The sequence below is a fragment of the Porites lutea genome, chromosome 8 (assembly GCF_958299795.1).
Source record: "Porites lutea chromosome 8, jaPorLute2.1, whole genome shotgun sequence".
Classification (NCBI taxonomy): domain Eukaryota; kingdom Metazoa; phylum Cnidaria; class Anthozoa; order Scleractinia; family Poritidae; genus Porites; species Porites lutea.
In genome coordinates this window covers 18,213,803-18,230,576 of record NC_133208.1, presented here as the reverse complement: position 1 = coordinate 18,230,576, position 16,774 = coordinate 18,213,803, and the positions used below count along the sequence as shown (strand labels likewise).

Sequence of the window (16,774 nt, the reverse complement as noted above, 5' to 3'; positions counted from 1 at the left end):
GCCTAGATTCACAGGTAACATTAGACAGGAAAGAGTTCCATTCACTGACATAACGATTAAAAAAGGAATACTTAAAATAATTAGTACGAAAGGCCTGCGGCCTTAGCTTAAAATCATGGTTTCTACGAGTTCTTATTGTTCTTTTTCGTATTGAGTTAGGTATGTTAAAGGAGCATTATTTTTCAATGGAAGTTTATGGAGGGGTACATTTTTTGTCAAAACTGGTATATAAGAGGGTAAGGGGTTGGACCCTTAAAACTTTGTTGAGTAGCCAACATACTCATGTCCCGGAAGCGATATAATAGTTTATGTACTAATCTCTCAATACCTTGATAGAAAACTTACGTCAAGAGACCAGGATATCCATTGCAGTATTCAAGTTTGAAATGTTTTCTTCGTTTAAGGCATGCCAAAAGTACAATAATGGCAAGCTAAAAAGAACAAGTGTTAAATCCTCTGAATTTTGATAACATTTCAAAAGTGATGGGCAGAGGGGAAGATCGGCGAACAGTAATTACCAGAAATAGGTTGAGTTTGATCGTCCTGGTGAACGTAGTCCGGTCCTGAATAGGACAGTTGTTATCGACAGTGAATGACTTTTCGACTACCTGTGCGGCAGTCATCTGGAGAGTCAAAGTGAGTTGTATCATGTCAGTTGATGGTATTATACTCTGGTTATTGATAACATCGCGACGTAATTAACCAATCAGATCAATAACCAGAGTATAATACCATCAACTGACGTGATACAACTCACTTTGACTCTGAAGATGACTAGCAACAACAGTCCTATTCAGGACTATCTTCACCCAGACGATCAAACTCAATGTACTTTTGAAATGACTCCTGGGTTCAAACCTTTCACAGTAATTACTAGATTCGAGAAAAGAACAAAAACAGTACTTCAGAGTAGTCTGAAATGTCATCGGTCTCTTCACCTGACTCCTCAACGGGTCAAGATCATTCTTAAGCCGCTGATACGGTACATTCTGTTTTTCTTGAGAGAAATGAGTCTTTGGACTGGAGCGCGATGTCCTGTAGTTTCTCTGTTGGGATTAGCTTTGTTTTGGCATGTGACTGTACTACGGGTAATACATTTTTGCTACCGAAGTGTTCAAAGCAAGACTGCAGTTTCGGTATTAAAGCGTTCCTCGTCAGATGCTTCTATGGTAAAGTCTTAACTTTGTGAAGAAAGGCTAATTCGAAGGCCACGCACGTTTCACTTTATTTCGAGCAATTTTCAGTCTCGTTCAACTAGGAGAGAACCTGGGAGCAAGGTTAAGCCTTGTTTAGCCTATCAACACTATTTCAAACCGGATGTTTTTCTTATCGCGTTCAGCTAATCATAAAAGGTTTTCCAATTCCTAATTCGGAAAGGCCAAAGGTAATAGCTAACGAAAAAATACCTACCATATTCACAAAAGGTAGTATACAAAACTGCGCAGCTCAACTGGTGACCAGAAATTAGAAGCTCCTAGACTTCACTGGCTACCAGTCAGACAGCGAATTACGTACAAAATACTACTTCTTACGAACAAAGCACTGAATGGCATGGCGCCAAAATATATAGCAGATCTCCTTCAGCCCTATACTTTGACGAGGCAATTACGATCTTCTTGAAAAAATCTGCTTGTAACATCAAAGTCTAATCTCAAGTTTTACGGTGACATATCTTTTAAAGTTGCTGCGCCCAGGCCCTGGAACTCCCTAACCGATGACATAAGATCAATCCAGAACCTTGATGTTTTTAAGAATAGGATTAAAACACTACTTTTTAGAGAGGCTTTTATTAGTTGGTTGACGAGCCTTTTTCTTTTTATTACACATATTTTCCTTAGTTTATCTTACCAAGTCGAATGTATCTTATCTTTTAGAAATTGATTTTTTAAAACTGTCATATATTTTCTTTAATAACCCAAATGTTTTTTAGTTTTAGAATTACGATTATTGTAAAGCGCCATTGAGCTCATCGAAATGGCGCTACATAAATTCTTGTATAATTGTATTTTATTATTATTGTGAAAGTAGGTGACGTCACGGGTCAGCATTATAACGCTCGGAATTCAGACGTCTCTCTCGCCTAGCCACCCGTTGGGGGTGGTGCAAAGAGACAGATGACATTCACAGCTTCTAAGAACAATTTTCTGTTTGCCACGGCCCAAGACTCTCCTAGATAGCAGCTCAAGCATTCAGTGATCTGCAGTAATGTGGATGTTAACCATTTCACAGAAAGACCCAAATGGTTTGTGCATTGGCATAATGATGGTCAATTTACCAGGTTACTACAAAATTGCCTTTTACAGGGAAATATAATGTATGCTTTGAATCCAAAAAATGCGCAATTCAGACTATGTGTTAAGTGAAACTGGATCCAAGAGTAAAATGTAAATGGTAATTTTTCAGTTGGAAAAATGACCTTACCATTAACCTTTGTTGCAATATATATTTTTCGATTAATGGAGTGGTAACCTGCAGCCCTTTACTCAATTGTGTCAATTGATTCATCCTTAATCTGGTTCAGGCTAATACCATGTCCTGTGGGGTGGGTGGGCAGGGGAAGAGAATAAATAAATACTTACAGCAGGACCAAGGCATCCCAGTTTAAAGATCCTTGGATCTATGGCTTGGCTACACCTATTTAAGAAACCATTATACTCCAGTACAATTGTTAGATTAAAAGAGATACTCTGGAAAGAGCCATTTGTAACTGACTGTCTAAAATTGTAAATGTAAAACTAGCATAGAGCATCACCATAAAAGTAACCGCTCTCCAAAAGTAACAATTGTGCAATTATAAAAAGGCAACTGGTATTATTAGTCATTATTTAAGCAATTGAAAACGTTTTCCGTGTTTGCATAGCTTGATATAAACACGAGAGGGGTTGGGAGAATTCGAGGCAGTTATGCAAACCCGAGACGAAGTCAAGGGTTTGGATAACTGTCAAGAATTCTCCCAATCCGTCGAGTGTTTATATCAGGCTATGCAAACATCGGAAAAAAGTTTTCTATTATTTTTATAAAATAAATTTCCTGAGAAAAAACGCAAAACTCTTTGTTACGGCACTGATTAAAAGATAAATTCTTTCCAGTGGCAAAGTCTTGTACAGGAAGTCTTGCACGCGTAATCAGTTCTTGTTTTGCGAAAAGATGCTTTCCAAAATACGGATTTTCTCGCTTAAAATGTCAGCTTAAGCGAAAAAAGGCTGACTCTGCTTGTTTGTAAAGATTTTCCAAGTTTTAGCCGACGAAGGAATGGGTAAATAAAGTAAACTTGTCGAGTTTTGATCACTAAAATTATTTCAAATTCGTGCTTGCGTGATTAGCGCGCGAAAAGCAAAACATCTCACGTCAAAGCCATGTTTACATACTCTCATGCAAACACTCCTCTCAGCCAATCAGAGCGCGCGTACTATCTTAGTTATTTTATAAAAAATAATGCAAAGAAGATCATTGCAGTTGGAGAACTCAAAGTATGGATAACTTTAGGTTTGCCGGGATACAAACCCTGGCCTCTGCAATACTGATGCAGCCTGTTCTAACCAACCGAGCTACCAAGCCAATGGGGAGCAGGCCACTCACAAAATTTTCGGAAAGATGAACTGGATGACGTTATGAATATATGAAATCCTTATATTGGAACCACAAAATGAGGAAATAAATGCAAAGAAGATCGTGGCAGTTAAAGATGCAACTTACATGCAGTTGCAATAAGAAAGAATGACATCCTGAGCAGTCGTTTCACTCGAAACACTTGCTTGCTACCCCCTCCCCTCGCCCCCCTCCCCCAACCCATAGTCAACCTCATCATTATTCCGGAGCCCCCTATTTTCCCGCACCAGACCCGCCTCAAAATCTTCATATCCGCTCCTCTCCATATCAATTTAAGTTTGGCTATTAAAAGGCTGCTAATAATGGAAGTAACAAGGAACGTTATTTTTGGAACTTTAAACAGTGGTTCTCTTGTGGGAAGTGCGGAATGAAAACTCGAAATTTGATTTTTCACGGCTAAATAAACCCAATGTATGAATTTTAACTAAAGCATTTTAATCAAATGAAATTAGCGAAGACGACATGTTAAGATTTACACCCAAAGAAATTAAATGATGTCTTAGCACTGACTTTTTGGGAATGTAAAAACACACACGCTCGTGTTTCGTTGAATATTAAAACTTTATAAGGCAATGTAGAGACAAACACGTTCACTTGGTCTTTCGGTCAGTGTAAAACGCAGACTGCGGACTGCAGACTGCGGACCAGGGGTAAAATGCAGACTGAGTGTAAAATGCAGACTGCAGACTGAGAGTAAAATGCAGGCTAGGGGTAAAATGCAGAATTAAGATCGACTGCAGACTTTGTAAACATTTGTGCTCCTTCTTCTCCACATAGGTGAATTATAGCCTCAGAGCAGGCGTTTTATTGTATTGAATCATTTTTTGACTCGCCCCAACTCTCGGTCAGTCGAAAGTCCAAATCGATTGCACAGCAAAATACGCCTGCTTTGCAGGCTAGGTGAATTAGCTAGCTGATATCACTTACACACCTCGCTTTCTTGCCGAAGGGCATTGCACATTCGCCAGAAGTTTCACGGGAACGTCCGAACAGCTTACGTCCGCCTACCTTGATTTGCAATACTTTCATAGAAGGTCATCCAAATTGCCTGCAGAACGTCTTTCTTTGTTGTTGGAATGATTTACTCCCATTTTTAACGCCATAATTCTTTCTGTACAGTATTTTGGCTCAGCAGCTTTTATTTAAGCGTAAACATCGTGTTGTACCAATTCACGGTCAGGTGTATCGAAAACTGACCGGAGCGTGAGGTCTCTCGGACAATGGATAATACTGATAATAGAAAGTAAAGTCTATTTATTATCCATGCTCGGACGAAAAAAAAAGGTTCAAGATTGCGATTATGTTTTTGGGTCGCCGACGAAGTTCCAGAGAGGAATGACTGGATTTGTGAAAGCAGATATATGTCGTCAAGTAAGTGTTTGTTTACGTGTATTTTGCGGGATTTTATTTGCCCTTTAACCCTTCCGCGACTACTGTTTATGCTCGGTCTGCATTTTACCCCAGTCTGCGTTTTACTCTCAGTCTGCAGTCTGCATTTTACACTCAGTCTGCATTTTACCCCGGGTCCGCAGTCTGCAGTCCGCAGTCCGCAGTCTGCGTCTTACACTGACCGCTTGGTCTTTGGACTAAGGCAGTGATGCGTTAAACCATTAAATCAGATTAAATTGCAGGCGGGGGATTTTAATTCACCTCGAATTAAAATCTCTACAAGAATTGAGGTTTTAACCACCTTTATCAGCTAGATAAGGAAGAAAAATGAGACAAAATGCTGTACCTTTTAAACAAAATTGAAATTCAAAATAAACTGCAAACTATTTACACTTACGTTACGGTTGTGTTGGATGAATTATTTGCTGAGGCGCCCGTGGCCATTTCTTTACTGATAGTACCGTATCTGCAGTTCAGGCGGTTTCTCACATTTGAACACGGTGCCTTTTTCGTCCAAACCTTCGCACAAGTTTCGTGAGAAAGCGACTTTCGAAGATTTTACAATCAAACCAACCTCAGAAGGGATAAAAGAAGCAAAATTCTCTTCGCTTTTTGTTTTGACTGTCGCGCAGCGTTCAGCGGCGACGACATCTGGACTACGAACGAAGTATCACGTGTCTTTGTCCAGTAACGCAAACACTGATTATGGATTAATTATTCCAAGTAACTTTTTCAGCTTTTTGCAAGGTAAAAATTATCATAAGTTATTTTTAAAGGTCTTTCAAAAGAAAGGAACTATTTTAAGAAAATAGAATAAGAAAGGTCTGCTATTGTGACTTTTTTAACGTTTTCCTTTAGTCACGCGACAGGTCGAACGTTACAAGAGAGAATATATTGCGGCATGTTTTGTAAACAGTTAAAGAGAATGGATTCGTTTAAAACAGTTTAAACTCAGTCGCTGTTTCTGTTCTCCTAAAAACAACAGTCAGCTTAAATAGAAACACTTGGCCAAGTCAACCGGTCGACTCAATCGCTAGAGGCAATCTATGCTAGTCGTTGGAGCGCTAAGGTATTCATTCGACAAGAGCTTTTGTTTGATATTAAAATAATGAGTTAATGTAGCCAAATCTAGTCCTCTCATTTTTTGGAATAAAGTAAGTTAACCTGCAAATAATTGCAACAGGAGATATCGGAAAAAAATCCCAACTGTTTTTAACCCAGACACCTATCCTCACTAACATATCAAAAGTCTCAAAAAGTCCCATTAGGGGAAGTTTCTTAAAAACAGGATTCTCAGCATGAGATTTTTTTAAAAATGTTTTAAGATTTTATTTATGTTCACTGTAACTGCATATAGTCCATATTTTAAGATTAACTTTTAGTATAAATTATTAATTTATTAATTTTAAAGAGTATTTTAGTATAATTGTATAGTTTTTATTAGTTTTATCATTTTAATTTTTACCAGGGCCCCAATTGATGGCAGTGGCTAAGGCACTGTGCAATAATTATCAGAAGGGGGGGGGGGGGGGGGGGGCTGAAAAACTAGAGGGGGGGCATTACATAAAATTGCTGCCAAGATAGGGGGGGCTCAAAGTAAAATCACTCATTTGACGGAGGGGGGGCCTTAAGTTTTATTCGAAATGTAAATAAAATTAAACGCAATAAAAGATTCTCAATACAGGCATCATGATAGACTGTAACAAATATCAACACGAACAGCTGTTAAACGATTATTGAAAATATTCCATCAAAATGAAAAGCAAATTCACAACTGACTTTTAACCCGTCTTCTAATTAATTGAGCTGATCCTATGTAAAGCAAAAATCATGAACTTGTTTTTCAGCTTCCCCCATAAAACAATGGGAATCAAACAGATCTCGTAGACAAGCTTTGTAGGTTTTTGATGTGACTAAAAGAAATGTTTCTTCATAGACTGAATCGATTTGCTGAGTTCCATATATATGTGGCTCATAACAAAGTTCAACAGGCTCTCCTCCCAAGGATCTAAATATAATGCAAGCTCTTTTTCATCTGTTATGTGAAGCGTTCAATCTCCTGTTCTTTGATTTTTTTTTCTGCTCCTTTCTCTTTCTGGCTTCAGAAATTTTAGATTTTGAGCCAATGTGGTAAGCACCCCGGTACTTAGCAAATGCTTTGTCTAAATCTTCAATCAAGCGATCAACATCCTTCTCGATACTAGATGTTACATAATAACGTTTGTTATTATTGAAGCTGTGATGGCAGCTCAGTCCAGTTTTGAGTTTACCAGTGTGGTGGGAGGGGGGGGGGGGGGGTAGAACTAATTTTTTTTGTTTTGGTGGGGGGTACTGTCTAAGTTTTTGCTAGATAACTCTAGTTTTTCCTGATAATTATTGCACAGTCCCTAAGGCGTCTGAATGGGCTACCCTGATATGAACAAATAAAGTCTCTCTCTGATAGCGAAAGTGGCCTATTGAGAGGATCCGAAACCTTTCAAAGGTAGACCCTCTTTTATTCTGGAGCCGAGGCTAACCAAAGGCCGTTCGCACAATATAATGGAATCCTCATTCCGGAATCCGGCAAATTTTCTCTTATGGTATCCGGAATTCCTGGTTTTGGAATCCGGAATACAGCTCAAGGAATCCGGAACCCAACTAACAATTAGAATCCAGAATCCAAGATCTACTGACAAATACTAGAATTCAGTATCTGGTATCCGGAATCCACCGTGTGGATTCCAGAATCCAAGACTGTCCTGGATCACCTTACATACACCGAATGCAAATATGGCGGATCTCTCGGTCGGCCCGGGTCTAGTTGCGCGAATGCGAGGCTAGTGAGGCCTCGAGAGTTTTGTTTTGACTGCGCGTCTTAGCGATTCAGTCGATCAATATGGTTTCCTTCGAGTTTTTACGTGCTTAAGAGCCATCAAACAGGAGATTTAACCCCAGCAGAGACGACAGTTGATTATCTTTGCTTTGCCAAGGTTCTTTACGAAGAAAGAAATAAATTCAAGCGATTCGGCGCGGCGAATGGAGGCACTTTACTATCACGGAGTTAACAGAACGAAAGTGTGCTCGCTTTATTTCAGAAGAGAAGACTCACGAAACTATTAGAATGGGTTAAAAACTGAAAGATTCATGGTCCTGTTTCAAGGTTGCTTTGTCCGTTCTCTTACCAAGGAAAGGTCAAGGGACACAACGACAGACAACAAAGCCGAATGTTTTCACAGTCTTCACGATCCAGTGTTCAAGAGTTTGAGCAGTGCCATAAAAGAAGCAATTTTTGGAAAATCGCTGTTAGTTCATCTCGAAACCATTCGACAAGTTGCTAAAATAGATCACGCGCATTAAGGTCAAATACAATGCTCGAATACTTGCACGCTCTTTCTCTGCCAGAACCTTTTTCCTTCTTCTTACTTTCTTAGTTGGCAACGGTTCCTCTGTTAGTTTTTTCAGTGCACTTTGGTCAAGGACTCTTCTTGAAATATGTCGCTTTTTTCTGGTTCTTACATAGTTTCACAGGCCACGCTTGTAGGATTAACAGGCGGTTGTTATTGTTGTTGTTATATTTTAATGCAGCTGTTTTCAGCGTGAAATCTAAGAGATCTTACAGTCCACAGCAGATGCTCCCGTTCTCGAGAATGTTTACCTTTTGTTGGACAAATAACAGACCATGCAAACATCTTGGAACAGCACCATCTTTTGTGAAAATTATTTCATTCAAATACTTTCGTGAGTCCTCTCATCAAAAGCAAGTGAAGCGAGCACACTTTCGCTGTTAAGTGCTTCCCATCGCCGCGCCGAATCGCATGAATCCTTAACTTTCTTTTTGATCTCGGAAAAAGTAAAGGCTATTCCAGCTAGAGTAAAATCTTCTTTTTGGTGGCCCTCAGGCATGCAACAACTCGAAGCAAACCATATCTATCGACTCAATCGCTAAGACGCGCAGTCAAAATAAAACTCTTGAGGTCTCACTAGCCTCGCTTTCGCGCAACTAGACCCGGGCCGGCCGAGAGGTCCGCCATATTTGCATTCGGTGTATGGGGCAAAAAGGTTATAGTTTAACGTTTATGCTAAAGGCGTGTTTTTGTAATAAAATTCGGTAAAAACGATAAACTTGGGGAAAATGTTGCAGTAGCTTCAATGTTTTTTTTTGCTTCAATGCCGGCTATCTACCTGAGAAAATATTAAATACCACTGTAAATACTCAGTTGGGCCCTTTTAACGTTCATCACGTTCATCGTCGCGTGTGGATTTGTTTTATTAATAGCTTACAACAGGGTGTTGCTGTTTTCGCGGAAATGTTTTCTTTGCATTGTGTGTTGGTTTTAATGAGAAATTTAGATAACTGAAGAAATTATAAAACAAAGTTGATCAGCGCTTATGTGGAAGGAAACGAAGTGGAAAACAGAATGGTAAGAAATGGCTTAAGACGTGAGTCGCAGATTAGATTATTTTAATTTTTTTCTACTATTCAGTAACTTTTACATGTATAAGTCCACCGCAGCTCATATCACAATTGAGTCTGCACGTTATAATAACAGATTATACCACTTCATCAAGAAGAGATCGAGAGCGTTACGAAGATGATTCAGCCTACTTTAGTAGGATGTATAGTATATCTAAATACATATAAACCTGGTTTTCACAATTTTGTTTCAAAATTTGAAGTCATCTTCTAGGATGAAAATTGTGAGAAGAAGGGGTATTAAGGTCAAACAGTCACAGTCGGGTGGATGGAATAGAATTTGCTTCAGCAAATGCGTGGTCCGGAAGTCCAAGTCCAAGTTGGGCCCTGATGGGTGGGGTTAGAAAATGGAGGGGCCTGGCCATCAGAGAATGTTCTGTCGTTGAGACTCTTATCCATTTTGGATCAAAAAATGGATCAATCTAGATTTCTGGAAAACAGCCCACCTATCCCTCCCTTACGCTAATATTAACACTTAATTCTCACTTTGGGCAAAATAGTGACTTGGGAGGGGTAGGTAGGCAATTTCCCAGAAATCTAAATTGATCAATTTTTTTCTTTGTTTCCTTGTGCCATTTTATTGTTAAATGCGTATAAAAAAGGATATTTAATAATTACTGAATGAGGCTGAGTCTATGTATCGAGGATGTATGATGTGAGGAATTGACGCAGATCGAAATAATAGCCTCCGAGATGTTTCTTTCTATTGCTTTAAGCAGTAGTTTCTATGTTTCGCTAAATTTGGTGGACAGTTCCCAGTGACTGAATCTGGTTAGAATTAGTTTCGTCGACGCAGCTCCTTTAAGATCTGAATAAGAAAATTTTTACTGAGCCAGTTACGCCAGAGCTCTAACTTTTTACTGTTGCTGTCAAGTAAACAATGTTACAAGTGATTATTTAAAGAACACGAAATAATACGATATATTTCATCTATTACTAGCAAACAAATTTAAAGACTTTCTCTAACCACAAGTAAAAAATTGGTTGAAAAAAACAAAATGTATCACCGCAATCAACAATCCTACTTAGAGTCAAGCAGGCACAAGTTCGCTCAAGTCAGTGCGGATACTTCTGAGGCTAACGAAAGTTGCACGACTTATACCACGCCGGTTACGATATTTGATGAGACACGGGTTACGAAGCAGTGTCATAGTCAGATGCCAGCGATTGAATGCCTTTTGAGACATACGCGGAAGTCTTCGCTCACGAGTATACACTGCAAACGAAAAAAAGAACAGAATTAGCTGCCTATACACGGAAGAGGTAAGGTTTTTAAAAATTGTAGCGTCACTTCCGGTTGACGTGCATCGCTCAAAAACGTCTTTGCTCACCCCCTAATACAAACCCTTGATTAACATACGTCAGAACGGACCCCAGTATAACGTTATCCATTTTAACCCGCAATTATAACGTACTGAATACGGCCCTGATTTAAAGTGTCCAGGTAACGATGAAGCTGCTTGTTTCCCCAGTCTCTAATCGCATCTCATTATAGCCTGCTAGCAAGCACTCGCAAGCACGAGTGCACGCGAAGAAAGACAAGACAGTGGGGGGCGGGAGAGAGAAAGGAGAGCTTGCAACGATCTCTCATAAATTTTCATTTCCACCCCGGAAACCCCGAGACACTGCAAAGCGTGAAAACTGCCACCACAGGCGCGCCGCAAATTAGCAAAGTGACAATCGCCGTCCAATGGTATCCGGCTTCGTCCAGACGAGGTAAAAATGAAAATTTATGAGAGATCGTTACAAGCTTTCCTTTCCTCCGCCCCTCGCTCGCTCGTACGTACCACGCTTGGTTGGCTCGCTTCGCTCACCCAAATGGAGAGCTTGCTCGCAGGCTAATCTCGTTATATCGGGTTAAGGTTCTACTGTTTATATAATGTCTCAAATATTTGATGGATTTGACAAGGTTAACAAAGCACATACCAGAGGCAACCCCAGTTTCCTTTGAACAATCGCGGTTCTCAGATTGAGCACCTGCTGGAGATTCCGAATTATGCTGGTGAACTTTGTCCCTGTCTATCAGTAGCTGACAGAACAAAAGCATCACGGGATGGCTCTGAGCAACAAGCAGGTTGATGAAACCAAGGTAAGCAACAAATGCTGTAGAAGAGAAGGATTAGAATGTGAGATGGAGTGAGACTGGCAAGCATATTCCAGTGACCAGTGAATAAACACAGAAAAAAGAAAAAAAAGCCCGTTCAAGAACTTTGTTGAATGATTGGATTGACTGTCGTTGGTAAACAAGTTACACTCTTTTGAGAAGGGAGAGAAACAGTTTAGGGAAGAGGTAGCCTGTTCATAGACGTTTTTATTTCCTTTTTGTTTCGACAATGTGACAACGCGCGAGAGAAGCGAACGCGCCAGAGCAAGTAAGGAACACCCCCTGGCGCTTGCGGTGAATAAATCCCCCGCCGGTTTTATTCACATACGCGCGCTCGACGATCTGTTGATAGAAAATACGCTCGCTCGACGATCTTTAAGGGGAAGACAGAGGATCTGTGAACAGCCCATGGAGGAAGATGAGAATGTGTCGAAAATATAAGAGAGGGGGGAGAAATCAGGCGATAAAGAAGGGATGAGAAGGAGAGCAAACAATAGGGACGCATGACGTCGATATTACCTAATGTTTCTTATAGTCTCTACCGCGATAACCGCCTTCACCGTGAACTGGCTGCATGTTGTAAGTTATATCTAGTTTCTTTTATATTTTAAATGCAAGTAGAATAAAAACATTTCGACATGCCTCGGTCCAATCTTTGAAATCCCTGCATCAAGATCGACCGGTCTATACGAGCCAGGAATACAACTCCTAGAACTATACCCAAGATGATGCGAAGAAAGCCAGAAAACAATCCGACCAGAATGTTGAAAAAGAAGAAGAACTATGACATAATCGAGAACAAGCGTCTGCAATGTAAATACATCAATCAATCAATCAATCAAATAAACATATAAATAATTATTCAAATAAATAAATAAAAGAAAAGGATGGAAGGCAGAAAGAGTGATAAATGTTAGCCCTTTGCGGTGTAGTCACTTACGGTAGGTTGAACTGTTTTTACAAGGTTCAAAAACCAAACGAGAAGACGTAGTGAAGACGGAAAATACCTGTTATCCACCGTGATGACAATCCTGGGAAAATCTCTGTCGCGGAAGACATAGTGGACAAGAAACAATTGAAAGAGGTAGAGGACAACGGACATGATAAACGCGGACCTGAAATCAGTAAACCACCAAAAGTTCAGTATTAGACTACATAATTCTAGTCGTAGCTTTAGAATTTTATTCGACTAAACAGGGACTGTCATTGGTTAATTCGTGGTCACGTGGCCTTGTCTGAATCTAATTGCATCTCGTTTCTGATACAATTCAGCAATTGTAACAAGCTCAAGATACAACAGCACGTGTTCAACATAGTGGAACGGTGGCGTGTGAGAAGGCAGGAAAACCCGACTGCCAGTTTTTACTTTCCTGAATGAACACAATAACAACAACCAAAAAATGGAGCCTCAAGCTAAAAGCAACGTTTTTTGAAGATATCCCTCGAGCCCTGATGTTTCCCTCAACTTCGTCTTCAGTGTGTCAGGGTTTTTCGACAACAACAACAAAAACAAAAAACTTAGAAAAAGTCGATTCTTCCCTTCCAAATTGCTTGACCTTCTGCCACCTATGATGTCATAGCCACTTAAATGTAACCATAGAGACCAATTTGGACCAGACTTGTCAATAATCAGGTGCTAAATGAATTTAGAAAGTTGCTCTTGAGGAGAAGAGGTTTGACAACGTATAATAGCTAAAAAATTAAAATGCAGGGAAAAAAGTAGGGAGCAGCATCGCCTTACACCTGAGGGAGAAAATTAGGATAACACAGGAGGCTCCTGGATAACATAAGTACTGATCGCTTGTAGTGCACGGCACGCACGGTGAGGTATAAACCTAGAACTGCATTGTACCCAGGCGCGTTCTAACAGATTCGAGAGCGACTGGGATTTTAATTCCGCGCCTGGTATCTTCCCAGCGTCCTTTGCGTCCACGCTAAACGTTCCCATGGTTCAATGCGCGATACTCCTTGATGGCTCGTGCAGTAGCGTTTCCGTTTTTCACTCTTGAGACGACTAGGAACGAGGCAGCACCAAAAGCTTCATTCGTAGTGTTTAACCTTAAAAACGCGCGGCGCGGCAGCAGCAGCTGAAGCAAACAAACTTAAACAAGCCACAAATTTTACTTACAACACTGATTCCGCTCTTTCTAAACACCATTCCCGGACAGGTTTTATATGCTTTAAAAAAAGTGCAGGGACAAATACAACAAGCCATAGAACAATTCCCACCGACAGATGTCCTGAAAAAAAAAAAAAAAAAAAAGGAAGAAAGAAATCACACAGACAGTGAAACCTGTCACACAAGATACCACATTTAACGAACACTTGCGACTGTAAGTCATAAACATGACATTTTGCCTAAATTTTTATGGAAAACGAAACTCTATTCAACGGGATAACCCTCATAACCTTTTGTTAATTATAAGTTGATACTAGCGATCAGTCCTGTGGATGTTAGGTTTAGGGTTAGCCTCCCGTCACGCAACGCTCATTAAAGAACTTTTATGGGGCCCGGGATAGTGGTGGAAAAAGGCAAGTCAAAGGCGATGTGGGCACTTTCTAATCTAACCTGACAACATACACATCTATACAAAGTAGCTCAGTATATAGTAAATGTGATTTTGAGCCAAATGGCAAGGCGGACTTACTGTTCCTATCTTGTTACAGTACAAGCTGTTCAAACCCTTTTAACCCTTAGGTCTAAGAGTGGTAGCACTAAATTTCTTCTTCTAATAATCTTTGCTTGATAAAACAGTAGTACCGAGAATCAAGGACTTGATCATACAAGTTAATTTATATTGTCCCTTTTTTTTGTTTAAACAACTGTATAGAGAGAGCAAATGAGAATTGAATTTATTTTAATTTGAGGGTTTAAAGGGTTAAGTGGACACACTCCTAGTCACCCACGCAGCCATTGTTTCAAGAAGAGCCTTGTGCAGGAACAAGAAAAAGAACCGGTGAAACTTGTAAATGTCTCTAGTATGATACAGCTCTGCAGCATAATTACTCATTGCAACTTAAATCAAAATCAAAATGTGGTAAGTTGACTGTATAAATGTGGTTTGAGTTCAGATAAAGTGACTACATGTTTAAGGTTCAAGTAAAAAATAAGCCTTTGAATTCTTTGACTGGCTATTCTTCACCACCATCCCGAACCCATAGAAAATGTCTTTAAATAAGCAGGTGTAATTCCTTTTCGTTGGCTAACGACGGACTAGCTTGTTTTCTGTTATCTATTTCATTCAGATACCAGTTTGATTCTCGACGTTTGTTAGTGGCACACTTTGCCTCGCTTTCGTGTGGATCAGCAACACAGCTGACCATTGCAACGATGGCTCAACACGTGCCTTCTCTTCAGCTTCCTTTTGTGAAATTCACAGCTCACAAAAGCGAGTTGACAGTTCGTATTCGTGAATGTTGTGCGAAAATAATTTGCACTACTTTGTTACCGCGTTACTTAAGGCGTTGTTCGTTTTTTTTTCTTTCAAAGCATCATTGATTTAAAATCACTGTTGACTGCAAATCATGCGAAAGGAGATACATAAAGTGACCAACGGACCAAAATCACGAGTTGAGCTGATTTTCTCTGATCTGTGAATAAAAGTGAACTGAGCCAATGTGCTTGGTGGCCGATGTGCCAGTAATTGACATATTCCTATCCTTCCTCTGTACTAGAATACAATTTAGACATTAGTACCAAAATGTCCTAACATTTTCTCCAAGAATTGAGAATACTAAGAACATAAAGCCTGCTTAACACACTCTTATCTTATCGTTAAGTGCAAAAAGAGGGTGTTAGCGACTCGCATTTTAATTAAATGCGTGTCGAGACACAATTTTCTCTCCAAGCATAGTTCTAAAAAATATGGGCCACATTAACTGCACCTTCTACTCTACGGAATGAAACCTTCTGATCAGCAGTTCCACCATATGCGATCAGTTTTTTTCTTTCACTTTGAACTTAAACAATTATGGAAGTGAAGAAATGAACGGGTCAATGTATTAGAGCTGATTTATTCCATACTAGATGATACTAAGCTTACTAAAGTTATATAACTCCTACCATAAATTATATAGGCAATTTGATATCCTGAGAACCGAAGACTCCCTAACTGAAATTAAAAAAAAAAACAAAACAGTACAATAAACAAACGAAAGCAATTATGAGCACCCCTAAAGGAAGTCAGTCACACAAAGTTTATGAATACTGATTGGTTTTATTGGTGTGTTTTTTAGACATGCGCTTTGGAAGACTCGTGGAGAGTCAGGCCATACAACTACAATTGTAGGTTCATTTTATCCGAAAACGACGGTCCGACAAACTAATTTATTTGTGTTATAGAAAAAGTGTTAATCGGCATCATGGATGGCACAGGGTTTACCATTTTATAACGACTTTTTAAGGTCTTTTCAAGGACAAGTTTAATTTTCAATGCAAGGACCACCTACCAGGAATGTAATTTTACAGAACTGATTTTCAGCGCACTTTTTTCTCTTAAATTGACAGTTAATTAATGCATAAAACAAAAGAACGCTTTATGTCAATCATCTTTAACCGGTTTCTGAGCTACTATTTGTGTTCTGTCTTACCTTGGACAACCAGAAAGCGTTATAAAACACTTGTCAGGCCACTACATACAGAGTTGAACAAAATTAAAGGAATTTTCAAGGACTTCCACAGAAATTTACAGACTTTTCAAGGCAAAAAGGAATTCGAGGACTTTTCACGACTGTGAGAACCCTGGATGAGAATATAACGCGAAGTTCCATCAAGTCAGAAGTAAAAAACGTTGTTTTATGACTTGAAAGTATATTATGTATTGGCACCCTCTCAATTTAAAGATCACGTCTATTGGCCATCAGAAAATAGTCTGACTTTTGTGAATGCAAGATTAAGAAGACAAACGTGACAGTCACTTACGATCACTCACAGACCATTCGGTCTTGTGAAATGAACAATTTTTGGAAAAAGACAAGCAAAATGCATTTGCAAGAACTATTAGAGGTGTCGGTACAAATTGTAGCCTGTGGCTTAAAAAGTCCTCAGTCTACCTGCGCTATCTTAAACTAATTAAAGGACTCACCACTAGTTTTGCGGGAGAAGGAAACACTCCTTGGGCAAACCTTCTTTGACCTTTATAAAGCTGTAGAACATGATCCCTGGCGTAAATAAAGAAACACGATTACTGTACAAATTAAGTATATGTGATCCTGACAAC

General features: G+C 39.5%; 1 protein-coding gene across 2 annotated transcripts in view; it reads right to left on the bottom strand.

The window, feature by feature from the left end:
• LOC140945857 (stimulated by retinoic acid gene 6 protein-like) overlaps window positions 1-5,644 on the bottom strand; it is a 40,395-nt gene extending 34,751 nt beyond the window's left edge. For both annotated transcript variants that reach the window (XM_073394909.1, XM_073394908.1), the window contains exons 1-3: window positions 5,396-5,644; window positions 2,580-2,634; window positions 346-431 (exon numbers count right to left, since the gene is read on the bottom strand). In XM_073394909.1, the coding sequence (XP_073251010.1) occupies window positions 346-431; window positions 2,580-2,634; window positions 5,396-5,442 (188 nt within the window). In that variant the 5' untranslated portion in view covers window positions 5,443-5,644. The remainder of the gene's footprint in view (window positions 1-345; window positions 432-2,579; window positions 2,635-5,395) is intronic.
• Window positions 5,645-16,774: the final 11,130 nt, after the last annotated feature.